Raw genomic sequence first — 27,736 nt, 5'->3', positions numbered from 1 at the left:
TATTTTGATTCCTCCCCATCCCTTGGGGAGGTGTTCTTAAGGTGTTTTTTTATTCCGGCAAACCTCGGCGTTGCCCATGCCGGCTGATATCTCCCATTTGGGTGTGGGTGTGACGCTGTTTTGGCCGACGTAAGTGGCGGCACTCACAGCCCTGCACATTGGAAATAAAAGGAACGTTTCACCTAGATTTAATAGAATTGTTTCCTCCTGAGCTTCTTCACATCAATAGTGGGCCTCAAGCGAGGCAACCAGACACACACAGCTCATGCCCCCATAAGGGGAGAGAAAGGCCTCTCTCCAGAGCTAGAAGTGCAGGAGGAAGAGACGGTCAGCATCCCCCCATCAATCCCACCCACCTCAAAGACAGTCTTAGCAGCATAGCCTTGCACGTCGTCCCGGTTGATGACGATCTGGATGACGCGGTACCACACCTCCTCGCTCACGTAGTCCCCGGCGATACGGATCAGGTTGAGGATGGTGTCCACATACCAGCTGTAGTCCACCGCGTATTTCTCGGCCAGGATAGCTACCTTGAGCACCTGGGAGAAGGACAATGGAAGCCGGCCCCTTACGCTGCTGCCAGGCCCTCTCCCTGCCAGACTGAGCAAACCTGAACACCCCCCTGACTCGGTTTCACAGGAATCCAGCCTGATGGAGGAACACGCCTGGCCTTCCACCACCTCTTCCCCGCTCCCGCCCCTGCGTCGGGAGCCCCGACTCACAATCTCCTCGCGGATGGAGTAGTCGGCTGTCTCCAGGTAGCTAAGCATTTCCGAGACGATCTGCTTGGCGTTGGTGCGGTCGCACATGGCGTAGAGGAGGTCAGCGGCCCGCTGGCGCACGCTGACGTCCCTTTCAGTCTGGGAAAAGAAGGTGGGGGAAGCAGGGAGATCCAAGCACTTGCCTTTGGCGTATCCCCAGCCTTTGCTCCAGCCCCCGCGTTGGCCCATGCAGGTACCAACAGCACAGCGGGCATCTTCTGCTGACCTGCTGCAGCACAGGCCAGCAGTGCCACGGAATGGGATGAGCGAGAAGGAGATAAAGATGGCACCACACTGAGGGCTTTCCAGCAGATACGTCTGCCTTCCCTCTTCCACCTCTTAGCCTTGAGGTGCAGAGACTCAGACCAGTAGGCCAAATCCAGCCTGCCTGGGATCACAAGCGATCCTCCGCGGTTACCCAGAAGACCACGCCTCCTTCCCCTGGCCCTAGGCCCCATATCATTTGGCGGTCTTCTGGCTTTTACACCATTTTTTCCCTGTTCTAAAAGGTGGAAATGACTCTCCTAAGACTGAATTTGTGGTAGTAAGAGCTTTAACTACAATATATGGGGTTACACATTTTTAGCCCCGCCCCCTTGCTTTTGGTCCCGCCCCATTTGGCCTTTGGGGCCCTGCCCACCCACTCGAAAGCAGCCTCCCCCAGGCTTCTCTGACACTGAATTCAGACTTCAAGCTGAAAGAGGTTCAGCACCCCATGCTGTCGTCCACCATGCCCCCCCACACACCAGTCACTGAACTCCAGCCAGAACCCCCAGCAACAAAGCCCTGGGGGGTGGGGTGGGGGTCGACTAATCATCAACCGTGATGACTACAGAACCATGCACAAAAACATGGCTCCTAATAGAGTCTAGTCCAGTCTTCCCCAACCTGGTGCCCTCCAGATGTGTTGGAGGACACTTCTGGATCCGCTCCGGCCAGCATAATGGCTGGAGGTGTTGGGAAACTTTAGCGCAACGAGGGCTCTGCAAAACCTCTACGCAAAACTGTATGGAGGCCAAAGCAACGTTTCTTTGATTTAGCAAACGGCATTGACTGTAGATGCAGCCATTTTGACTCCCCCCCCCCTTTTATTCCTCCTGCAGGTTGCTTTTAAATAATCGCCATGTTGGGCTTTAAATGTAACAGTTTGGCTGCCTCCATTCCCTTCAAGGACTAGCAATACTGTCTCATTCGGTATGAACTGAGATAAAACTCTTGAGAATTTTTCTTTGGCAAACCGTTGGGAGAATTCTACGTATCCACCCCTCCACCCCTGGAGAATTTCTGGTGAAAGCTGCCCAAACCCTACAATTTCACCCCTCAAAAAATAAGGTTGAGAATTGAGAGGAGGGGGCCATGGGCACTCAGCCCTACACCCGCGCCCCCACCCACACTCATCACGTAAGCTGTCTTCCCTGTTTGCTCTGTGCGCGTCTCTACAAATCCCAACCTTGAGGGCATTGATGACGGTCTCAATGTGGGTCTTGACGGCCTCGTGGGAGAATTCGGAGCTGGCCAAGGTGCACATGCTCTCCAGGGCCAGGTAGCGGAGGTTAGTCTCCCGATGCTGTAGGAACTGGCCTAGTTGATTGCACGCCCGGACCAACAGGTTGGGTTCACTGTGGGGAAAGCAGACAGGATTAACTCCAGGCCGGGCACTGTAGCTCAGGGCCAACCGCAAACCTCTCAGGACTCCCAGAGTATCAGCAAGACGCCCCCCCCCCCACTCTAACCCAATTCTTTCAAACCGCCACTCATTAATGGTTGATGGCCAAGAGGACCACTAAAACGCTCGCCAGACTGGAACGCCTTTAAACACCTTCAAACCAGGACGTTGGGCACACTTGGGATTTTCTGACAGAATGTCATGGGCGCTCTCACAAAATGGCTGCCATGGAGCGGGGCTTGCCCATTCGTACAACGGCTACCAGGGAGCAGAAGGAGGGTTGGCCAGTCACAAACACACTCCTCTCTCAAGCGGCAAACTACTGAGGCTTAAAGAAAAAGTAACTTGCCCAAGAACCTAAGTGCGAAGCAGAGGTTGGGCCTGCACTGCAGAACAAAAAAAACACTTTTTTGAACTCAAATAAAGATGGCGCAAGCAGGCGGAACTTCACTTTAGAGCATAGCAGCCTCATAATTAAAAAAAACAATAATTTAAAGAAATAAACTAAATATCAGGAGGGGCCAGGAGTCTGGTGGCCACCAAGAGAGTTGTCGGAGCCCCGTTGGAGACCCCGGCTTCAAGTTGTGTTTGTCGTTGCGTTCCCCCTCAGGTCGAGGAGGCTGGGTGCTCACCTGTCGTAGTGGATGATGAGGCTGATGGCTTCGAAAAGGATTGCGTTCTTGGCGTTGGAGTGCTGAACCTTCTTGGACTTGGGCGGCTCCTGGGCCTTGTTTAGGATGGTCTCCAGGCACTCGACCAGGCGTCCTTTCACTGCTGCATCTTCTGTGGGGAAAGTAGAAGGTGCAAGGGCCAGGCAAAGGCCTATTAAAAGGGGCTTGGGCAGGAGAAAAATCCAGAATTCCCGGCCCTCAGCATCTGTTCTCACTGCACTTCCCTATCCACCCACCCAAAGCCCTCTCCCCAAGATACTCCCTTGGGCCAACTCATTCCATTCAATCTCAGGAGTAATGGCTCGCCATTGCACGCTCGGTTTCAAGGCTTCCATGAGGAGGAGGATTTTTCCAACCTCCTTCTCTGACGTTCAAATGAGGAAAAGAGGGGAGCTGGGAGAGCAGCCCAGGGGTGCAGAACCCGAGGGCCGAATTCCATTTCAGAAAGGCTTTCAGAGGTCGTATTTCACTGGTGGGCGGGGCCAAAGGAAAGGGGTGGGGCCAAAATACCAGCACATTGTAGCATAACGCTCTTATTGCCAATCGAGGGGACAGGAGCAGGCAGAAGTAACATCGGGGCCTGCTCCTCTTGGACTCACTCTCTCTCTCTCTCTCTCTCTCTCTCTCTCTCTCTCTTTCTCTCTCCTCCCTCCCTCCCTCCTGGACTCCTTTTCCTTGTGTGTCATGTCTTTATTAGACTGTAAGCCTGAGGGCAGGGACTGTCTTTTTTGCTAAGTGTAAGCCGCTCCGAGAGCCTTTTTTGGCTGAGGAGTGGGGTATACGTATGATAAATAAATAAATAAAATCTCTAAGCTTTAGGGGAGGCATTTCAACCTTCTAGAAAGGAGGGGGGACTGCAGAAAAGCTGGGGAAATCAAACAACTAGCAGCTTGGGGAAAGGGGGGGTACCAGGGGAAGGAGGTGTGGGCCCCTGGGGAACTCTGGAAGGCTGGATTGGCTGCGTTCTTCTCTGGATGCCCATCTCTCTCTCCCTCTCTCCTTCTCTCTCTCTCTCTCTCTCACACACACATGCACACACACCGAAATCCTAGGCCGCTTCCTACCCGGGGGAGGATAGCACTGCAGCAGCCGCAGGAGCTTGACCGAGAGCCAGGGTGCTGGCACGAAGTAGTAGGTGTAGTCCTGGAGGTCTGTGGAGGCCGATGACACGATCTGCAGGGAGGGGATGCAAGAGGAGCGGCACGCAGCATCAGCGAGGGGCCGCAAAAATGGCTAAATCAGAACCTCCTTATTACTCACCCTGTTCCCATAAAAGCCATTACGCCTCTCTTGTTCTTCACATTTCCAACAAGCTCCCGATACACCTTTATGTTGCCATCCTCCGAGGGAAGCTCGGAGGAGGGCAACAAGGGAGAGGGCCTTTTCAGTAGTGGCCCCCCCAGTTATGGAATGATCTCCCCAATGAGGCTCGCCTGGAGCCAACAGTGTTATCTTTTCGGCGCCAGGTCAAGACTTCTCTCTTCTCCCAGGCATTTAACAGCATTTAACAACGCTAAGTTTGTTCGTTTTTTAACGGACCCCCGAACTGTTGTTTTTAAATAGATACCGTTGTTTTTATACTGTTGTTTTTATGTTTTTGATGGTTTTAAATTTTGTATACTTTTTAATGTTCACTGTTTTTAACTTTTGTAAACCGGCCAGAGGTCTTTGGCTTAAATGCAATAAATAAATAAATAAATATGTTTTAGCCAATTTAGAAGGAGACATATACCATCTACGTATACATCATCTTATAAAAGTTCTCTTTCAAGCTAGCACTCAAAGTAAGTTTTAAGCCTCTTGACCACATATTTTCCCATTGTTCCATTGGTATATTATAGCCAACATTTTGGCCCCATTTTATCATACAATCCTTTACTTGTTCTTCCTCTGTTTCAAATTGCAACAAAAGTTTATATATTTTTGCAATAACGCGTTCATCATTTGTACATAACGCCCTTTCAAATTCAGATTTTGTTTGTTCAAAACCACAGGCTTTTAAAAATCTAATTTAAACCTTTCCGTCATTTGTAAATATGAAAACCATTGACATATGTAACCTTCTTTTATCAATCCTTCTTTTGATTTTAATTTTTTGTTGGCTAAATTAGAACCTCCTTATTACTCACCCTGATCCCATAAAAAACATTACGCCTCACTCCCAAGGCCACACTAGATGCGCTCAAAAGCAGTCGTGGGGGGGAGGGGGGGAGAATTGGATCGGGGCCAACGTGAGGGAATTAAACCCCACTTTGTTGGGTGGGGGGCAATTTCCTTCAAAGCCATTTCCCCACTTTAAGCCCTACCCTCCTCAAAGCTTCTATTAGCTGAAGAGGGAAAGGGGGGGGGGGAAGGAACAATACTGCCAAATTGTGACCAATTTCATATCTCAGGTAAAGGAGGGGCATTTGTGGCCAGCACCTGAGGAAGCGTTGTTCTGAGGGTCAAGCTAGAAGAAATGCTAAATGTGACACTTGCTTCTTCATCTTTTTTTTTTTTTAAACCAAACACACAAGAGCAGGTTTGGGGAAGGCCCAGTTTTCATCGAATGTACCGGGGGCGGGGGGAAACACATTCCTCCCTTGCTGCAGTCCTGATAAAATTGTTCCCCTACACTGGTTTTTGTCCCGGGAGAAAGGCTGCCATTGGCATCAATGGGAGCTTTCCTCCCAGGGCTGACAGCAACTGTGAGTGCCCCAAAAGCAGCCCAGGAGAACCTTCTCCTGCCTCCTCCAAGCTCTTTGCTATTCCACGCTCCACCTCCCTACTCACAAGTAGGCCCTTGTTCTGAAGGAATGGCCTAAAGAAATGATTCTGAAGACTATGAGCCACAAACCCTGGCTGCAAGGGGTGAGACAGTGGTTCATCTCAGTTTTCTTGGTCCTATGTCAGAAAGACAAAGCCATTCACCGCCTCCACAGCTGTGTTGCTCTTCCCTCTATGGTTTCACCTGAGTCAGCCTTCTGCCCCCTTCTTTTCCTGGCATGGGCCCCATATTCCTGTCACATTACTTCACATTACTTCAGCCTCAGTAATGTGGGTTACCCTGCAACCCGCTCGCAGTAAATACCATGATGCAAAATGTAGAAACGATATATCAAAAGTCCTATATTGTGGAATGGCCTGCCGGAGGAGATTTGTCAACTTGACAGTCTTTTAGAGTTTAAAAAAGCAATAAAGACTGATCTATTCCGGCAGGCCTATCCAGTGAGATTTTAGAATGTTTTAAGGATGTTTAAAAGATGTTTTAATCATGTGTAGTATGTTTTTAATCACTTTTTAACGTGTATTTTATATCATGTTTTTATACTGTTTGTTTTATACTTTGAATGGTTTTAGTTTTTGTGAACCACCCAAGGAGCTTCGGCTATTGAGCGGTATAAAAATGCAATAAATAAATAAATATATAGGCCATCCTGGTCTTTACATTCTGAGGGGAGGCTTTGCTTACTGTATCACAACCAACTAATCTTAGCTTGGCCATGGTGCAGTGGAGGGCCTTCTTCACTGTGGCACCCACCACATGAAATGATCTCCTCATCAAAATCAGGCTAGCACCTAGCGTGGATCGTTTTGGCCAAAAACTGAAGACACATTTGTTTGCCTGGGCGTTTCCCTTGCTGCTAACACTGACAGCTACCCCTGCTTATTAAACTGAGATGTTTTCCTGTTTTATTGTTTCATTGATTGGTTTGATTGGTTTTTGTTATTTTGTTTTATGAACTGCTTTGGGATTTATTTAATTTGTTAAAAAAGAAAAAAATGCAGTATATGCTTTTTCTCAAATAAATAAATAAGTAAATAAGGGAGCAATCCTACGTCCCCTAAACAGCGTTTGGGGGATTGCTTGGTTTCCTGGCTCCGAGCTCATAAACTGGGCTCCAGGCTCAGAGCCAAGAAACCATGCCCCTCCCCCATCATAAGCGACACAGAGAGAACCGCGCTGGTTCTCTCTCTGTGGTCACAAAATGGAGCATAAAGATGGGAAAAGGAGGTGTTCCCAGGGGCAGGGAGGGGAAGAAACCAGGGCAGCACCCATATGACAAATCCTATGACTGCTCCAATCTCCTTCCCTCCCCTTCCCCAAAGCCTCCACTGGATGGGTGAAAATGCCCACCTAGTTAAATGCTCTGCAGAGGGTACTCGTAAGCCTCCGAGTTCAGTGGCTTATGAGTATCCAGGGTGCATCCCATAGCACTGCGCCCTAAGTGTCTTTTATTTTTTTATTTAAGCATTTTTTATACCGCCATTCAGCCAAAAAAGGCTCTCACGGCGGCTTACAACAGTATTTCTTGACAGTCCCTGCCCACAGGCTTACAATCTAAAAGACATGACACAAAAGGAAAGGGGACTGGGAGGGAGAAGGAGGAGAAGGGGGGAAAGGAAAGCAAATTCAGGCACTACAATCTTAGTTGCAAAGTTCAGCAGTTAAAGTTGACAGTTGGCAGCAGGAGGGAGGGGGCTCTCAGCTGGAGCTGGACCCAGGCACGATGGAGAGGTGCCTGGCTGCTGCTTCCTCCCTCATTGGAGGCCTCTGCGGAGACAGTTGGATACTGAATAACCCCACCGGCTGCCTTTTAATGTGCACAAACTTTTGCCTGCAGCCTTTGGATATTTCAGCTTCGTTCCCGACTTCACTATCTGCAGCCACTTAGGATTCCTGGATCCCACGTACAAGTCCAGCTCCCCAGCACTGATCCTCCAGCAATCCCAAGCACCCCCACAAAAAGTCAAACAAATAAACTCTGAATAAAAACGAACAGTCACATAGTAACGAAAAGGCAGAAGAATCTGCTCCCAGCTACCCTCTACCCCAAACCCCGGGACTCACCCTGCTGAGCCTGGACACCGCCAAGGAGACGCACGTCTTGAAGTCGTCAGGATTCTTCTTGCAGAGGCAGGCAATGAGGCTGACGGCAGCTGTGACCACGCCCTGTGTTGTGGGGGGGAGGGCAAAGATAGGGCACCCAGGGAGACCACAGCCCCAGGAGCTGCAGGAAGTGTGAGCTGCCCACTCCCACCAGGTAAGCGGCGAAAGCCGTCTTGACGGTGAGACAGGAAATGCAGAGTGTCCAGCATGGCAACCCAACCCTGGAGGGGCATTTGGGGGTAAACTGGAGGGGCTGCACGGTAGCTAAAGCTTCTTACATTCCATCTCCTACAAGTCTACCAGCTGATGGGAAAGGAGTTACTTTAAGCATGGGCAGAGTGCACCACCAAGTCAGGAAACAGATCATCAGGAATTCCCTGTGAGATTCTGGCACCGCTAATTTTGAATGAACCAAGCATTGGGTACAAGTGGGGGGTGGGAAGGAAACAGTTCCAAATGCTCGCAGCAAGATGTACCATGTGACAGGGATTGGGTGTGCGTGGCTGGGACATACCACATGCAGATGACTGTGGGGACGGCAGGAGATGCCACCCACTGGCCATTTGAAAGCAAAAGCTAGGGAGGGGAGGGGAGTGGAGTGACGTACCATGTGCTGGTCGTTCAGGAGGTGCACCACGCGCGACGTCCACTCTCCCATGGGCACCAGGTCAGGCGAGGTCTTGTAGAGGCGGAGGAGGCAGAGGGCGGCACTCTGCTTTACACTGTCCATGGTGTCACTGGGGTGCAATTATAGACAAAACATGGGGTGGCAGGGGGAGGATGGTTAGCCAATAGGATGCCTTATTTTTATTCTTATTTTATTTATTATTTCATTTATATCCCGCCCTTTTTTCCTACAAGAACCCAAGGTGGCGTACATAATCCTCCTCCTCCTCTCCTCTTTATCCTCACAACAACAACCCTGTGAGGTAGGTTGGGCTGAGAGTCTGTGACTGACCCAAAGTCACCCAGTGGGTTTCTATGGCCGAGTGGGGACTAAATCCCGGATCTCCTGACGCCCAGTCCGACACTCTAACCACTACACCACACTGGCTCTCCACATCCTATCATGTGAACTCCCACCTGTGGTCTGAAATGGTACAGTCGAAACATAAATGGGTACGCTACTCCCACACTGGCTAGGAAGCCGAAATTTGGTTCAGAATTAGCTCAAGACTCTTGATCTTTGAAAATGGGACACTTTTACAGTGAACATGAACAAGTTGGAGCAAACCAAGCTAATGAGGAGCTGGAGTGTCAGTGACTTCCGTTACCTCATCACATTCCTGAATCATGCTTGGATTTGAAAGGGGAGACTTTCCTCAGGGCAGGCATGCAGATTTTCTTTCAGCCCAAGGGCTGGATTCCATTTCAGAAATGCTCTCGGGGAGGGGCTCATTCCAGCGGGGGTGGGACCAAAGGGAAAAGAGGTGGGGCCAAAGCCAAAATGGGAGGGGCCAAAAACATCTACGATACCAGCATATTGGAGCTTCAATATGGCTGTGTGTATTACCGTATTTCTTCGATTCTAAGACACACTTTTTTCCCATATAAACTTGTCTAAAAACGGGATGCGTCTTAGAATCGCAGGTACGTTTATTATTTCTTAGAATCAAAGCTTTTTTTTTTATTATTATTATTATTATTATTATTTATTTATATAGCACCATCAGTGTACATGGTGCTGTACAGAGTAAAACAGTAAATAGCAAGACTCTGCCGCATAGGCTTACAATCTAACAAAATCATAGTAAAATAATAAGGAGGGGAAGAGAATGCAAACAGGCACAGGGTAGGGTAAGCAGGCACAGGGTAGGGAAAAACTAACAGTATAAAGTCTGCACAACATCAAGTTTTAAAAGCTTTAGGAAAAAGAAAAGTTTTTAGTTGAGCTTTAAAAGCTGCGATTGAACTTGTAGTTCTCAAATGTTCTGGAAGAGCGTTCCAGGCGTAAGGGGCAGCAGAAGAAAATGGACGGAGCCGAGCAAGGGTGGTACTGTTGGTGGTACTGAAATTAGTGTGCGTCTTATTTATTTATTTATTTAATTTATTACATTTATATACCGCCCCACAGCCGAAGCTCTCTAGGTGGTTTACAACAATTAAATCTTACAATCGATGGCGTCTTAGAATCGAAGAAATACGGTACTTTATTTAGACGGCTGTGTGTATTACTTTATTTATGAAGCTCACCATGAACACGTCTCTCCACAGCTCCAACTGTCCTTGCAGTGCTTAAAACCATTTCTGAAGCGTTTGACCAACACCAAAACCATTTGCCAACCCTGATTTTTTAAAGAAGGTCCCATAGCAGTTTTTCATTATAAATTCACTGAAATCACAGCAACTTCATGACGACAAGAGTAAACCCGAGTTTCCTTCTGCACCTGCCGCTTTCTGGGTGGTCATTTGAGGTGGGGGTGGGGGGCATTGGCCCCAATTTCCAGCCGTATCGCCACCACTGTCTCAGGCGGTGCTGGGTTGGGACCCCGGACCTGAGATGCTGCACCCTTGCCTTCAGTTCTGAGATTCTACAGGTTCTGAAGTTTTGTGAACCGCCCAGAGAGCTTCGGCTCTGGGGCGGTATATAAATGTAATAATAAATAAAATAAATAAGAAATAAGAAAAATAAATAAATACACCCCTTGTTCAGCAGCAGGGCTCATTCTCTGCATACAGGGTGGTCCCAGGCGGTAGAGGCCGGTAGCTTCGATTTCAGTGGGGGCTGTGAATCTATTCAGGGTTTCAGCAGAAACAGCCGGAAGTCTAAAGGAGCTATCCAAGAGCTATTTTGAGGACAGGGTTCAGCACTTCAGGTAGCTCCATTAGAGTTTTGAGCTGATCTGACAAAAACTCGGAATGGATTCAAAGCCCCACCAAAATCAGAGCCACCAGCCCACACTGGTCCTAGGTTCAGTCTCTGGGATCTGCAGATATAAGGGTCGGATGGCAGGTGGTAGAAAAGACTGAGATGCTGGAGAGGCCACTGCCAGTGTAGACAACACGGAACCAGAGAGAGAGAGAGAGAGCCTGGGCTGGTATAAGTACAGTTCTGGTCACCACACCTAAAAAAGATTACAGAGCTGGAAAAAGTGCAGAAAAGGGCAACTAAAATGATGAAGGGGCTGGAGCATCTCCCCTATGAGGGAAGTTTACATCAACTGGGATTGTTTAGCTTGGAGAAAAGGAGGCTAAGGGGAGACATGATAGAGGTGTACAAAATTATGCATGGTATGGAGAATGCGGATAGGGAGACATTTTTCTCCCTCTCTCAAAATACTAGAACCCGGGGTCATCCCACGAAGCTGATTGGTGGGAGATCCAGGACAAATAAAAAGAAGTACTTCTTCACACAGCGCATAGTGAAATTATGGAACTCACCACCACAAGACGTAGTGATGGCCACCAATCTGGATGGCTTTAAAAGGGGGTTGGATAAATTCCTGGAGGCAAAGGCTATCAATGGCTAGCCCTGATGGTTATGTGCTACCTCCAGTATTAGATGCAGTATTAGATCCAGGCTGAGGAACATGGGTGGGAGGGTGCTGTTGTACCATGTCCTGCTTGTTCATCCCTGGCTGATGGCTGGTTGGCCACTGTGTGAACAGAGTGCTGGCTTAGACGGACCCTTGGTCTGATCCAGCATGGGAATTCTTATGTTCTTAAGGCAGCTTCCCTCGCCCCTTGACTCCTGCCCTCACACAGCCAATCCTTTCTCCAATGGCGCTGCCTTACCCGGCCACCAGGATGCGGGGGATCTCAGAGGCAAAGGCCTCGGCCATCTCGCGGCTGCCCACGTTGGCGATGCAGTGCAGTGCCAGGCACATGAAGGTGGGGTTGCGGCTCGCCAAGTCGTTCTTGATGGCGTTGTTGATGAGGCGGATCAGCTCACTGTTGGAGTTCACCAGCACCGAAATGAACAGGTAGCCCTAAGACGGTGGACAGGAAGAGAGAAAAAGAGAGAGACAGGAAGTGGTGAGCCAGGAATTGTGGGAGAGGCATGGGCATACCTTTGGTGAGCCAAATAGCATCCCAAGGCACTTCCAGGGTCACTGCCTTGTCCCTTCAGAGAAAAGTGCCAAAGTCCCCAAGGAAGATAAAGGGTCGTGCTGACACATTCCTTAGGAGCTAAACTATTTCCATCCATTGCACCTGGATGGAGGTTAGTTGTAAAGCACCCGGGAGGGCCCAAGGTCGTTTTCTCTTTTCGACTGTCAGCAAGAAGAGCTACTGTTTTATTTAAGACCCGGATGTTACTACCTACAGTCACATTGATACAAAAGGCGCAAAATACAAGGAGAAAGAGCAAACTACGCGAGGGAGCTGTAAGAGGGAGGAGAAATGGTATGCAGGGCCTTGGATTCAAATCCCCACCCAGGCCTGGCTCTCACAAAGCAGCAGGTAAGCCGGAAAACTAATTGCAGTTGCATGTTCATGCTTTTGTAGTATTGTAAACTGCCTTGAGGGGGAAGTGCACCGTGAAAGGCGGATTAAAATAATAAAATAATAATACTAGTTCCTGAACAATACCAGCCCAGACTGCAGGGCGTGGGGGTGTTGCAAAATCAAATGCTCCTTCCTTTTTTAAAAAATAAATAAATTCCTGTACGTAGAACCCCCCCAGATACCAGAGGAAAGATTATAAATGCAGGACCTCTCCCTGATATGCTAATGTTTATGTATATGGATGACCTCCCCCACCATGGGAAGTCATCTAACCATGCCATTCACCCCCCAGAGCTCAAAGTGGTACAGTCCACAAACATATGCTGTTTGTGTGAACAAGGTTTTAGTCACAGGGTTTGGAGTAAATTGCATTCTCTTAGCCCGACTGACCTAAAAGCGGAATATGGGGCATCTCGTATGGTCCACCCTGAGCTTCCCTAAAGGAAGATTCTGCCCCAGATGATTTGAAGCTATGTCAGTTTCCAGAGGCTCCTGTTGTAGGGTTTACCGCATTTTTGGGGGGGGGGGGGGGTTGTTTTTCAAAAACAGCCACTAAAGCCTGTCATAATTTTGAAGCAGAACGTGGAGTTGTTTGGTTTTATGTTGTACACAACAAGTTATGGACTTGCACATTTTATTTTATTAGTATGATTTTAGTCATTTAACTTACATGGGCGCCAATGTGGTACGGCCCTCTATCCGTTTTGCCCTATAATTCCCATCAGCCCTACCTGACATTGCCAATTGTGAGAGCTGATGGGAGTCGTAGGCCAAAACATCTGGAGGTCAGAGTATCAGTCTAGATGGGGAAGACCCAGGGTCAAACCCCCACATAGCCTCTCTCTCCCTCTGACCTAACCTACCTGACAGAGTTGTTGTGAAGTAAAACAGGGAAGGGGAGAATGACGTATGCTTCACGAACGTCCTTTGGGGATGCCGGGGGGTGGGGAATAATAACAATGCTACTAATAAATATTAGTGTCCCTGAATAAATTATATACAGATTCAGAGTTGTCGTTACACTGAAGTCTGGAAGGTAGGCTACTGTTCACATTTTTCTTTCAAATTGGGAACTGAGGCAAAGAGAGAACCAGAACCTGTGGGTTTTTTTGTTTGTTTTATTTATTTTATTTATTTATTTACAATATTTATATACCGCTCCCCATTGAAAATTTCGGAGCGGTGTACAAGATAAAACGAAAATAAAAACAGAATAAAACACTTAAAACAGATTTTAAAAGAAACAAAAACAGTGACTCATGGCTGGATATTACGGAAAGGCTTCCTGGAATAATGATTTTTTTCAAGAGGCGCTGAAAGGAGTATAAAGCTGGCGCCTGCCTGACCTCCAGAGGCAGGGAATTCCACAGGAGGGGAGCCACCACGCTGAAGGCTCTTCCCCTGGTGGACTCCAATCGGAGGACGGATCTATGTGGGACCACCAGGAAGACCCCTACCCCCACCCCAGTCCCCCCAGACCTACTCACAATTTGCTTCTCTGTGTATTTGTTGGAGCTCAGCAGGTTGACTGCTTCCATGTGGCCAAAGTCGATGTCATGGCCGAGCAGAAAGATGAACAGCAGCTTACAGACATATTTCTTCTTGCTGTAACCATCCAAGGCTTTATCTCCTGAGAGGGGAAAGAGTGATATTAGTGTGTGTGTGGGGGGAGAGGGCCAGGGAGAAGGTCACTGGCCCCGTAGGAAGTTGACTAGGAGAGGGAAAGGTCAGCTACAACAGCTCCATGACCACCTACTATCACCTCCCAGAATGCCTTCATGTTGGAAACTGCTCAGGGATAGGTGTATGTCATACAGGGACATTTAGACCACCTTCCAGTTTCTACATGGCCTCTGCAATTTCCCTCTGGACCATTTGGGCCCATTCCCATCCCCAGGATAGGGTTTCTCGGGCTTGGGCAATTCCTGGCTCAGCAGATTTTCCTAGTGGCAGAATTGGGCCTTGGAAGCTCTGTTTACTTTGAGGGTTAGCAAGGACTAATAAACATTTTCCTTCTTTCCTTTCCAGGATATTCTAGCCAGGATTGCAGAGAAGAATGGAGGAGTCTCCTTCTCTTCCTGATGAAGGAGGAATCCTGTTTATTCTGATGTGTGCAACATCAGTAGAGCTGTTTGAACATCACGGTAGCATAGTGTGGGTTATTTAACCCATGATTTGCAGGGTCAAGCATTGCATGCTAGCTGCTTCTATTTTCTGTAAACAACCTCCTATCGACACAAACAGAGGTCATCAGTGTGACGTGCAAGCCCAGAACCGCTGGATTGTGTATGGGGCTAAACAAGCCAGAGGCTAACCCAACAACAAATCATGGGTTAAATAACCAATGTTTTGCCACCGTGATGTGTGAATTGGGTCAGTGTGTACAAACACCCATAGTTGGTTGCCCTACCCAGGGTTTGTCTGACAAATGCCTGAACAAACTGTGCTTTGTTTTCTCCATCACTGAGTTATTTGTTAACCTCCTCCTTTACCTGCCCCTGCCCTGCATCCCAAATGCCTTTGCAGCACTGTAGTACTAGCATGTAGAGCAGCTGGGGGTTTTGATCACTTTTGCCCACCACCTTTGTAGCCTAGCAAAACAATCAATGAATAGCCTACAGTTCTGGGCTCACACATAACGACACCCCATGGTTTAAACAACCCAGAGTTCACAACTCAGCAACAAAACATGGGTTCTATTTCTGGATTCCACAGGCAATTCCTAATTTTTCCCCCTGTAGTTCAGAGCAATGGAGATTTCCTGACAACGAGAATTTCCCCTGATTTGAGAGAAAATGAGGTTTGTCAGAAAAAGGAGCAGGAAACAAAAATGCTAGATTTTCTGGGAGGGAATACCAGGAATCAAGTTCAAAGAAGTAGCCTCAGATTCAGTGGAATAAAGGAAGGATGTTGCATTTCTACTGAAGCCTGGGGACCTCAGCCATATGTGGACTTCAGGCAAATAGGTTAGTTTTTGCCCCATTACTGAAGGTGGCCTAATTGGGTTATCTCGAGTACCCATCCCTCCCCCCAACCCCTATCCAATGTCCTGACCAGAGAGACAGTAGTGGAATGGAGCTTGTTAAAACCTGCTAATCTCAAGTAAAGTGTCTCAATAGTTTTATTATTAGGTAAAACAGATGGATTGCTGGCAAGTAAGAATAAATGGATGACTGCAAATATGTTGGTTTCAGCAATAAATGGGGGAAAACAGAAAGTTCAATTTCTAAGGGGATGGGGAAATAATATTTGGCATAGAGTATTAATGCATAAGATCTCCTATTATCAAAAAAATAGGGGGGAGTCAAGTTACAAAAAAGGATTCTTTAGTTCAATGGGACTAATCTTTTCAGTATTGCAGACAAAAGAATAACGATTGGAATAAAGTTGTTCAACAGTTATAAATGATTATAATACAACTTAGACTGGAAAAAAGCAAGAAAAATATTGAATTTGAGACGGATTGTGTTAAGGTTGTCCTACTTTTTGAAACTGCATTTGCTCTTTTGTGTTAAATTATATAATCCATTTAAAAAATATATTTTTAAAAAACAGAAACACTTTATGTACTTTTGGGCAGCGGAAACAGAGAAAATTGCCCCTCTCCAAGACAGGACACATCGCCTCCCCGGACACCCTGGCCAGGTGAAGGCATGTTCCAGAGGCCTTCCATCTTCCCCCTCAATCTCTGGATCCAGGAGGGAGGGGCTGGCGGTCCATGGGCTAAAAAGGAAAAGGCTGCTGGAAGAAAGATTTCCCGGGTTCCTTTGGACAAGACTAGTTTGAATGGAGCAATAGACTGGGCCGGCACCAGCCGCTCCTGGATTCTCCAGGAGGAGACAGGGGATTTCTGGGTAAATCAGAGAGCCTGGGAACCAGACCTTTTTCCATGTTCATTTCAATGTCCCAGCTGGAGAGCTAGAACTGTCCAGCTGCCTAGCGTTTCGACCCCGAGCCCGCAGGGGTCAGCCCTCAACTGCCGCCTGTGGACGTGCCGCTCACAGCACCTTTCGGCTGAGCATCGCCAAGAGGGAATTAGGAAAGATGGGCAACAGGAGCTAAACCAATCTAGGCAGCGGCTACAGATCAGCATGGTCAGGGGGTGGGGAGGCAGAGAAAGAAAACGAGAGGCAGTGAGTAAGCCGTCAGGCTGAGTCATGGAGCTGCTGTAGGCATCTTTGGTGTGAAACAGCTAGAAAGGTGGGAGAGAAAGAGAGAAAAAGAAGGGAGGAGAAAATACTGCAAGGACTCACCCTTGAATTTGGACCGGATATTGGCCAACTCCTTGTTAATTCGTTTAATTTCAGCCTCTTTGCTCTTACCTGGAAACAAAAGACAGAGGGATTCAAAGAGGAGAAATGCCGGCCTCTTCTGCACATCGCCCACTCAACCCACCTGGACAACGTGCTTGATGTGACGCCTACACATCACATCAAGAAAGAAAGTCTGGGGTGGGAGATGTGGAGAAGAGGGATAAACAACAGTACATTTATTACTTTGTTACATTTATATCCCACCTTTCATCCAAGTGACACACATGATTCCCCTCCTCTCCATTTCAGCCTCACAACAACCCTGTGAGGTAGGTTAAGCTAAGTCAGAGACTGGCTCAAAGTCACCCAGTGAGCTTCATGGCCATGTAGAGGCTAGAACCCATGGGCTCATCTACACCAAGCAGGATATTCCACAATGAAAGCGGTATATTAAAGGCAGGAGCCACACTACTGCTTTATAGCTGTATTGAAGTGCACTGACAACTGCTGGGACCCATTGACACATACTATATACCGCTTTCATACTGCTATAAGCTGCTTGGTGTGGCTCCTGCCTTTTATATACCGCTTTCATAGTACAATGAGCCTCGTGTGGCGCAGAGCGGTAAAGCAGCAGTTTCTGCAGCTGAAACTCTCCCCACGGCCTGAGTTCGAGCCCAGCGGAAGCTGGTTTCAGGCAGCCGGCTTGGGTCAACTCAGCCTTCCATCCTCCCGAGGTCGGTAAAATGAGTACCCAGTTAGCTGGGGGAAAGGTAATAACGGCCGGGGAAGGCAACGGCAAACCACCCCGCTATAAGGCCTGCCAAGAAAACATCAGCGAAAGCTGGCGTCCCCCCAAGAGTCAGTAATGACTCAGTGCTTGCATGAGAGGTTCCTTTCCTTTTCCTTCATAGTACAATATCCTCCTTGGTGTAGATGAGCCCCATGTCTCCTAAGTCCCAGCCCAACACTCCAACTACTCCCCTACACTGGTTCTCTAGCGTGATAGGCAAAAGGAGCAGGGCCCAAAAATGCCAATATATTTTAGCTTAAAACTCTTACTGACAGTAACTAAGCCTTAAAGGAGTCATTTCAAGCTTTTAGAAGGGGGAGGATTGCACAAGAGCCAGGAAACCAAGTGATTGGCGGTCAAGGGGAAGAGGGGGTGTCCAGGGGAGGGGGGTGGCATTGTGGTGAACCCTGGAGGACCACATTGGATGCACAGGAGGGTTGGATTTGGCTCATGGGCCTGAGGTTGCCCACCCCTGCTGTATATGGTGGCACCCGGAGAGCAAAGACTTCATTTCCACGTAGCTCCTGATTTAAGTAGCGCTGTACTGAAAGCAGGGCCTCCCACAAAGAAGGGAAGTGTTGATCCCATTCCTACAAGAGTTCAGTGACAAGGGCTGAGGCCCAGGAAACACCACCACCCCAATCAAGCAGAAGATGACCCACAAACAAATCCGCCATACAGGAGAGGGCAGGAACAGGTACACAGAATCCCTTGCACATTCAACTACTTCTGCTGTAGGTGCTGCTGTGTATAAGAGGCATGGTGGCCGAGCTTTTTGAGCGGGGAAGGAAGAAGCTGTGTATACAAGGAGCTGGCTCAGGAAAGGGGCGGGGGAGGAGCAGCGAATTATTGGAAAACAGGGCAAAGTGTGTCAGACATTACTGCAAGAGACAACCAGGATACAGGTTTCCCCCCCCTTCACACAAGTGGGTAACTAGGAAGGGGATTGCTTCTTGTGATGTCCAAACTGGGAATGATGGTTTGTGTGCCCAAACAAGCCAGGATTATAAACCAGCTTTAAACCAGGGGTTGTTGTTGGCTTATGAATCCTGGCTTGTTTGGGTGCACTTAATCATAATTCTGGGTTCGGACAGTGCAAGGCAGGGACAAACAAGCTATGTGCACAAGCATGCTGGTTTAAGCCATCACTATTGGCTTAAAGTGATGCACCAATACCGCTGGAAAATTATCTGCAGGGAGGGGGCGATGATTTACACCACACAGTGCAAGGCGGTCCTCTCTAAGGCGTTCCCCAACATGGTATGTTTTGACTAAAAGAGCAGACAGGTCCAAAATAGATTCCCCACCTCTTCCACCTGCCACAAACAGAAGGCTACACAAACACACCCCAGTCCTTGTTTTCGTCGTGACTGAAGCAGGAAAATCTGCTTCTTAAAGCAAAACGGTTGCTTCCTCAAAATACATTGCCAGGTGCCTTAAAAAAAAAAAAAACCAGATTCATAGAATTAAACAGCCGTGATTGATCTTTTGTTGTCATTGTCCCAATAGCACCCTGTCAACAGTGTGTGAGTGCAGCCAAACGAACTGTCAAATTAGGAAGGGTGAACAACTTTCTGAGAGCCTGCCACATAAGGGTCCCTCACTCACCCCTCTCAGATGGGGAGGGGGCAAACCGTTTTCAGGGGTGGGGAAACTGCAGCCTTCCAGATGTTGTCAAACTACAACTCCCATTATGCCTGACATTCTGGCTGGGGATGATGGGAGTTGGAGCCCAACAACATCTGGGGTGCCACAGGTTCACTACCCCCTAGATTCACATGGAGATCTATCACCCTAAATAGAAAAATGTTGGATCCTTAAAGTCGGCATGAGTGTATCTTCGAGGAAATCCATAACACGGAGGGACGGCTAGGCGACAGGCCTGTGAAACGTGTTTATTTGTTGCATCCTGCTCTTCCACTTCCACGGGCCTCCTGGGGGATCTCCAATCCAGACACTGAACTTGTCCGCCCCTCTTTAGCTACACCATTGCTAAAGGACACAGTGCTCCCAGGCGAAATCCTGGGCAAGAGACAAGGCCATTTTGGAAGTTGAGATTTCACACATTGACAGCAGAAGGATCCCTTCATCTCCAAAACAGAATGCGTCAAGTGCCTCCGCTCTGGCTGTTCCGGCTCAGGCTGCCCACACATTCCCCAATGTTTCCTCGTCTGCCTGTACCTTCCTTGGTGAGTGCTCCAGACAGCATGAACTGTTGCTCCTTTGAAACTTCTCTAGAGTTCTCTCCACCCCAGCAGCCACCTCTCTTTTCAATGCAACAGGCACCTGTGACTCAAATATCTTCCACGCAACATCCCATTCTAAACTATTAAGCCTTAGGCTTTGCGGTGGAGGAGGGGGACTTATCTGACTCCTTCCAAGTGTTTATACCCTCTCATAAGCATCAGCACTTGGGAATACAATACATCTAGAGTATTGTGTCCAGTTCTGGGCTCCACAATTCAAGAAGGATGCAGACAAGCTGGAGCGTGTTCAGAGGAGGGCAACCAGAATGATCAGGGGTCTGGAAACAAAGCCTATGAAGAGAGACTGAAAGAACTGGGCATGTTTAGCCTGGAGAAGAGAAGATTGAGGGGAGACATGATAGCACTCTTCAAATACTTAAAAGGTTGTCACACAGAGGAGAGCCAGGATCTCTTCTCGATCCTCCCAGAATGCAGGACACGGAATAACGGGCTCAAGTTAAAGAAAGCCAGATTCCAGCTGGACATCAGGAAAAACTTCCTGACTGTTAGAGCAGTGCGACAATGGAATCAGTTACCTAGGGAGGTTGTGGGCTCTCCCACACTAGAGGCCTTCAAGAGGCAGCTGAACAACCATCTGTCAGGGATGCTTTAGGGTGGATTCTTGCATTGAGCAGGGGGTTGGACTAGATGGCCTTGTAGGCCCCTTCCAACTCTGCTATTCTATGATTCTATGAAAAGCAAAGGATTTGGCCCTGTTCATTCACCTGAACCCCCGCCATCATTCTTATGCCCGTTTTGCAGATGGAAATGAAGGTTCTTTTTTTATATGTATAAACAGGGATCCAGGTTTTTCTGGGACTTAGAATGGCCCCCCAAAGGCCCAGGCTTTTGTACCTTTTATGGCTGTGTTCACATGGAGGTTTTGGCAGTGGCCACTTTGGTTAGTGTTGCAGGACAAGCTGCACCTTGCACAAATGCCATCTTGCATGCAATCGCTAAAAGCACAGGACCCCTCCTTCAATTTGGCCCATCTTTACAACACCTCTGCTTCAGAAGTGGGCCATTACCACCACCACCACCCAGAAATAGACCTTTCACCCACTTCCAGGTTTTGTTCCTGGAAGCAAAACAGAGTGCCTCAAAGCAGTTGAGAGGGATACGCATGAACGTGGAAATACCTGAAAGGTTGTCACACAGAGGAGGGCCAGGAGCTCTTTTCGATCATCCCAGAGTGTCGGACACAGAATAGTGGGCTCAAATTACAGGAAGCCAGTTTCTGGCTGGACATCAGGAAAAACTTCCTGACTGTTAGAGCAGTACGACAATGGAACCAGTTATCTAGGGAGGTGGTGGGCTCTCCCACACTAGAGGCATTCAAGAGGCAGCTGGACAATCATCTGTCAAGTATGCTTTAGGGTGGATTCCTGCACTGAGTTGGGGGTTGGACTCGATGGCCTTATAGGCCCCTTCCAACTCTGCTATTCTATGACTTTGCATCGGTACAAAGCGAGCTTAGAAACAGGCCCAAGCTGAGGCCAGAACTAGGACTTGGGATCTAATCTTCCAGTTCTAGATCCATAGGACCATAAGAACATAGAAACTGCCTTACACTGACTCGGTTTGGACAATCAGTGGGGGGAAAAGAAGCTACTGTGGCTTCTTTACCCCACCCCACGCATGCTGTTAATGCACCCACCATTTCCCTAATTACCCTCCCCACAGCAAAGGTTGCTGCGTTGTCCGAAGCTGGTGATGTCTGCAGCAGGAGGGGCTTCCAAACCACCCTGTAACCCCTACAACAAGACATGGGTTGTGGAGTGGTTGGAAGCCACCCCTGCCATGCCCCTCGCCGGGTTCAAATGACACGGCAACCCACACTGCAGCCAGGGCAATCAGGGAAACTGAGCGCACGCGAGCGGTACATGTGGGCCAGAGAAAAGAAACCACTGTGGCTTCTTTCCCCCGCTGATTGTCTGAACCCAGTCACTGAGTCAGACCATCTACTTCAGTATTATAGACACTGCCTGACAGCAATGGCTCTCCAGGATTTTAATCAGCAGCTTTTCCAACCCGATCTGGAGATGCTGGGGATTGAACTTGAGACCTTCTGCACATAAAACAGGGGCTCTACCACTGAGCCACAGGCCCTCCCCATGAAGAAGCTGTACCAAGCCTGACTATTTCTCTAGCTGGCCCAGTTTTGTCTCTACTCTGATTGACATCAGCTCTTGAGCCTCAGGTCAGGAGAGGCCTTTCCTGACACTTCCTACTCAATCTTTCTAACCGGACATGCCAAGGATGGAACCTGGAACCTTCCGCACATAAAGCAGGAGCTGTACCACTGAGTTCTGGGCGCAACTGTAACATTTTCAGAGGTGCCACATCTACCGGTCAAAGGCAGCCTCGAACTCATCCCTGGCAAGCCTCCACCTCCCAAGCAGAACTGCATGAAAAGAACCAATATGCCCCCCCCCACTGGTTCTGACCCAATTACAGTCTTTAGCTATGTCAAATTCACAACAGGATGGACCTTTCCAGGAAATGTCAGTGTAGTGCAGCCTTCCTCAACCTGGGGCGCTCCAGATGTGTTGGACTACAACTCCCAGAATGCCCCAGCCAGCTGGCTGGGGCATTCTGGGAGATGCAGTCCAACACATCTGGAGCGCCCTAGGTTGAGGAAGGCTGCGACTAAGCCATGGTTAGGCTGATAGCCCTTTTACCACAAATGGTTAGTGAGAGTGTTTAAACCAAGGCTATGTAGCCACCACGGTTAGGAATGGTTTACACAACATGCTAAGCCATAATGTTTAGTTCAAAATGCTTAACCACAGTGGCTTAGCGTGTCCACTGAACAGGAGCAATAATTCATTTGCCATGGCCTGGTGAAATTCAGTTGTTAAATGCTGTCTAGGATAGTGACGGTTTGTGCTCTGGCATTCAGGGGTGTTGTTTGGGGGGGGGTGGGAGAGGGGGAATGCAGAGAAGAATCAACTCCAGCAAGACCACAGTCTAAAAATAATCAAAATAGCCCTGCAAGCTGTCATCCATAGAGAGCAGCCAAACTTAGTTTGCATGTATTACTCTTGCAAAATTGTTGTTGCACAACACTTCTTTTTTCTTTCCTTTTTTGCCAAGGAGAGGAAGGGTGGGGTAAGGGAGAAGATTAGGATTCATAAGAAGGAAGTAGGAAAGTAGGCTGAATCAAACAATGTTAGTCTCTGACCACGGTGTAAGTCTAGAAAGAAGGACTTCAGTCTGAATTCAGATCTTCTGGTATTCACCCTTGTTGCCTTGACCACTAGAAACTCCTCTGCAAATCCAAAAGCAAGCTTGGAAAATGACAGGACTCTGAAGACTTTCTATTCAGCCCAGTAACCAGCAATTTTTGGGGGGGAACCATAAATCTATACTTCCCAACCATGCTCTATCAGAATCACACACGCATCTCTCCTCACTATTAACTTTCACTCCTCTTGACTCTAAGTGACATCAATGGGAAGACAAACTCACGGAAAAGATTATTTGGCTCGCAGCAACCAGAAGGAATAGAATCTGAAATGTTATTGACAGGATGTCAATAGCTGTTCCCCACTTGGCTAGCAGTAGCATCCCTACAGGCCCTTTGGGCCAACCTCTGGAGAGGCTTTTGAACCCTCTGCATCCCAATAAACTCCAACGCAATGCTCCACAAGAAGAGCAGTTTATACAGAGCCTAACCCAGCCTTATGGAAATCTGTGAGCAGGTCCATCCTTGTGTTGTGCCAAGGCCTGGATTCCTTGACTGATTCACCTGCAATCTCATTGGATAGATGCCCTTGAGCTATGGGACATTAGGAAGAGGGAGAGAACTGAACCTCTCCCTTGAGCAAAACAGGTGACCTCTCTGCTGCCCTCCAACATCCTCCCTTTCTCTTTTCCTTGCCTCAAAAGCTGCTCCTCCAACTCCCTCTATACAACTTTCCGTTTATGGCCTCCACTTTCTTCTTTGCCCCAAATATTACAGTCCTAGGGTCAAGTAAAACCTGAAGCTTAAAACACACAAATGAGAGCCGCTTTCCTCAAACTGGCGCCCTCGAGATGCGTTGGACTGCAACCCCCATAATCCCCAGCCAGCATAGGTGACTGGGGATTATGGGAGTTGCAGTCCAACGCATCTCGAGGGCGCCAGGTTGAGGAAGACTAAACTGACAGTACACAACCATGTGGGGGGGAAGCCTGGGGTCAACCCAGCATCCTCCAGCGGCCCCCTCCCTAGTCAAACTATCATCCCTGCAACTTCTACCCATCTCCCGTGGCCAACCGCCACCTCCCAAAACGATGCCCATTTCCCACTTGGCAGCCCACGGCCCGCTCTCTGCAGGCATGTCCGAGTGGTCGGTCCGGCTGGGCTGCCGTCGCCCGCTGTAACAAGCCGAGGCCATCACCCTGGCTTCAGGTCGCCTCCTGCCAGCCCTGCTTCCTCGCTCGCTCGCTCGGCTTCTGCCCGAAACCCCGCTGACCCCCTCTCTCCAAGCGGGCTGCAAGAGCCCCTCCCCGCGGCTCAAGCCCTTTTGCTCTCGAGCCAGCTGCTGCTGCCGCTGCCGCCTCCCTCCTTCCCTCCTTCCCTCGCTCTGCCCGCACCACCGACCGCGCGGGCACTCCCCGGCCGCAGGGCCTCGCCCCACGCCCGCGCTCTTGGACCCCTCGCCCAGTCCTCCCCGCGGTCCGATCCCCCCTCTCTCCCCTTTCCATCGGCCCCTCCCCTCTCCTCCAGACTCCCCGACGGCCCCCGCAGTCGCTCACAGTTTCGGATGTCGGAGATAAAGACGGCCAAGCCCCGCATCCCGTCTCCCTTGGAAACGGCCGGCATGGTGGCGGTGGCGGATCGGGACCCCGGCGATGCTCCGTTCCGCTCCGCGCCCGAACCTGGCCCAGCAGCACCGAACCGACCCGGTCCGAGCCGATTGGCCGCTTGCTCCGCCCGTCACAGGACGCTTTCATGTCCTATTGGGTTGAGGCACCGCCTATCAAGCCCTTCCCGATTCCTATTGACTGAAGTCAAACCTGCTTCTTCGATGATTGGTCGATAGGTTGAAATCCCGCCTGCACTCCTCTGTATTGGATACGCTGGGCCCCTTATGTCAAATAAGTCCCTGACCGCTCTGCATTTTCCATTGGGAGTGGGTCACGATAAATCCCGCCTATCCTTCCCTTCCTCCCGCCTCCTTAGATAGTGTCTCTTGCTCGGTGGCCCCAAAGAATTGTCACTCAAGTGAAACCCCTCCTTCCCCCTCCTCTGACTTTAGTGTTGGTTCTTGCGAAATCAGCAAGCTTAACCTCCGCCCCCATCAACACTTCTTTTAGGCTCTTATTGGATGAAAGTGTCCTTGTCCTTCAAGGCAAATTCCTTGTCTCATTGGCTGAACGAGCTGACAGTGTAACGGCGGCAAAAGGAACGTTAGGGAGACTTGGAGACTGGGCTGCGTTTCCGGAGAGGAGGCGCGGATGTCGTCACCACGTTTGGGCCAATAGGCGCTGGGCGTAGAGTGCGAAGGGAGAGAAAAGTCGTGGATTCTAATGCTCCACCGTGGGAGTGGGTTCGAATTCTACATTTCTAGTTTCAGTGGATTCTCTTGCTTAAATCTAGGGCCCTTCATTAGGATCGGAATGGATTTGTTCAAGAAAGGGTTTCGGTGGTCGCTTGGGGAAGTGGCATTAAAATGTAAGAAGAGCCATGCTGGATCAGACCAAGGGTCCATCTAGTCCAGCATTCTGTCGCGCAGTGGCCAACCAACGGGACATGAGTGCAACAGCATCCTCACAGCACAATAGGATAATACCCTTTTAAGACCAACCAAAATGTCAAGATACCCAGCTTTCAAATTCGTCAAAACTTATTTAATTTATTTTGTTTTGTGGAGAAGTGGGGGAAGTATGTATTTTAAGGAAGACCCTCTCTCAACAATATCCTCAGTAAATTATTTGTAGGCCCATTCTTGTGAATGAAAGCCATCGCACGAACTAAGGGAACCTAAGCCATGGGAGCTGGTTCTACGCAGCGAGAAAGCTAAGCAAGTGAAATGTTCGTATTTTATGTATTTTGAAATACATATCCTGCTATAAACCTAAATGGAACTGGAATACTGCTTAGAAAGAATCTAGCATTATTATTTTTATTCATTAAGTTCATTTCCTGGGGTATAAGTATGATAAATAAATAAAATAAAATAAATTTCCTGCCTTTGCCCTTGGTATTCTCTGGTGTTACTCTTCAGCCAGTACCTACTAGACTAGGGCTGAGTTTGGACAACACGCTATTCAACTGGGGGGTGTAATAGGAACAGAATGGGAAACAACTTTGATTAGCGTGTCTTCCGAACTCAGCTTAGGAGTTGAACCCAGATTTAACTGGATCATATGCATTGGTGGGAGAGAACTTTCCTGCCTTCTCCTCCCAGCGGCAACCCCTCTAGCCCCCTGAAAGTGCTACACAGAAAGTTAGGTGACCCAGCGGAATAGGGAGAGGCGGACCACCAAAAAAATCAGGCAGGATCCTACTGTGAGCAGAGCCCTTACTCTCAAAGAAGGGCCCTTCCTATCAAGGAAGGCAGATCCTGGATCCAACCCAGTAACTCTCACTGATACTCCCAAGGACCAAAGAGTGGGATTCAGGCATTGGAATTAATTCTGTTTAAGGAATTCAGTTTCCTTCATCACTAAGAACCTCTGATGGTGTCCCCAGGGAAAGCATGTCTCCATATAGGCCTTTTATGTGTGCCCCTCGCCTATACACGTGTTTTCCATGTGAATCGGCCTGTTCATGTCTTGAGTTGAGTAAATGTTCCAGCAGCACACCTGCCAGGGTGTCATTGCTGGCAGGCTGGTTCCAAATGCAAATGGGCTGACTTGCACAGTAAGTGGGCTTTTTATGTGACAGAGCGCATTTCAAACGCTTACACGAGCAAGCACTTTATCTGTGGGTCCTGTCATGTATACTTCGGATTGTAGGTGTTTGCATTGGAAGCAAGCTTTTGAACTTCTTGTACTTGTTTAATCAGGTATAAAGTGGGGAATAAGGAGTCTCCAACTGTCAAGGCTATCATGTTTACCTGGATGAATCTGTTGCTTTTTAAAACATAGGCACAGGAGGCTATATGAAACTTTTAAGTACATTACAAAGCCTTATTCCAGGGATACAGAGCCTCTTTCAGCCCTGAGGACCAAATTCAATTTCTGAGACACTCTTGAGGGCTGCATTCCAATGCTAGGCGGGGCTGAAAGCCAAAAGGATGGGGCAGCCCCCAAGGACCAGTATACTATAGCTTAAAGCTCTTCGTGCCCAGTACCTAAGCCTTAGGAGAGAATTTTCAGTATTTTAGAATGGGGAGGGGGGACTGCACAAAATGGATGTTTCAAACCAATAGTGAGGACAGTTTAGTTAGCATACATATGTCAGTAGCCTTTGTATATCTAGAGTAACATCTATGGTAGTCAAAAAAACCTGGGTCAAACAAAAGGTTTATCTAATGCAGCATCTGAAGGGTTATAAAGGTGAGCTGCACTGAGCCTTGGATTTGTGCGCTCGTTCTTTCCTTCTCTGATGTGAGTGCAAGGAGGGGATTGGAAGCTTCTGTTTTAGATTAACTATAGCATTGTGTTTAAACCCTAAACTGTGGTTAATCTTAACTATGGTTTGTTAAAACAAGCTAACATCTTAGACAGTGGACTTGTTCAGACATCACACTTAAAGCTCCATCACACCTTGGAAGAAACGCTGGTTAACACTGGCTACTGTCGCTTCTACGTGGACACTTAGTTACTTCCTGTTTTCAAACAGGAAGTAAACAAGGTGCACGAGGGCTATTCAGTCCCTTGTTGTGAACATGCTGCTTCTCCCACACACAGCAGGAGAGAGCAGTAACTTTGGTTTAAAAAATATTTTGTAGTTTTTCTCCGAGGAATCCATGAGTGCCCAGTAATGAGCATGCAATAAAACGCTCGTCGGATGGAGCTTTAAGCTTGGCTGCTAACCCTTTTGTCTCAAAGGATTAGTGAGAGCATTTAAACTGTGGTTATGTAGCCACCATGGT

General features: G+C 48.5%; 1 protein-coding gene across 7 annotated transcripts in view; it reads right to left on the bottom strand.

Annotated features, from left to right (window-relative positions):
- AP2A1 (adaptor related protein complex 2 subunit alpha 1) overlaps positions 1–24,607 on the bottom strand; it is a 41,037-nt gene extending 16,430 nt beyond the window's left edge. For 4 of the 7 annotated variants that reach the window (XM_063138470.1, XM_063138474.1, XM_063138472.1 and 1 more), the window contains exons 1-11: positions 24,450–24,607; positions 16,668–16,736; positions 13,902–14,044; positions 11,704–11,897; positions 8,576–8,705; positions 7,930–8,031; positions 4,163–4,271; positions 3,060–3,210; positions 2,212–2,380; positions 723–860; positions 357–539 (exon numbers count right to left, since the gene is read on the bottom strand). In XM_063138470.1, coding sequence (XP_062994540.1) covers positions 357–539; positions 723–860; positions 2,212–2,380; positions 3,060–3,210; positions 4,163–4,271; positions 7,930–8,031; positions 8,576–8,705; positions 11,704–11,897; positions 13,902–14,044; positions 16,668–16,736; positions 24,450–24,516 — 1,455 coding nt within the window. In that variant the 5' untranslated portion in view covers positions 24,517–24,607. The remainder of the gene's footprint in view (positions 1–356; positions 540–722; positions 861–2,211; positions 2,381–3,059; positions 3,211–4,162; positions 4,272–7,929; positions 8,032–8,575; positions 8,706–11,703; positions 11,898–13,901; positions 14,045–16,667; positions 16,737–24,449) is intronic. The other 3 variants (XM_063138471.1, XM_063138473.1, XM_063138476.1) reach the window with 1 other exon arrangement.
- Positions 24,608–27,736: the final 3,129 nt, after the last annotated feature.

Source organism: Elgaria multicarinata, chromosome 11, assembly GCF_023053635.1.
Source record: "Elgaria multicarinata webbii isolate HBS135686 ecotype San Diego chromosome 11, rElgMul1.1.pri, whole genome shotgun sequence".
Lineage (NCBI taxonomy): Eukaryota > Metazoa > Chordata > Lepidosauria > Squamata > Anguidae > Elgaria > Elgaria multicarinata.
Note: the sequence above shows the minus strand (reverse complement) of the source record. Positions and strands in the feature narration are given on the sequence as shown.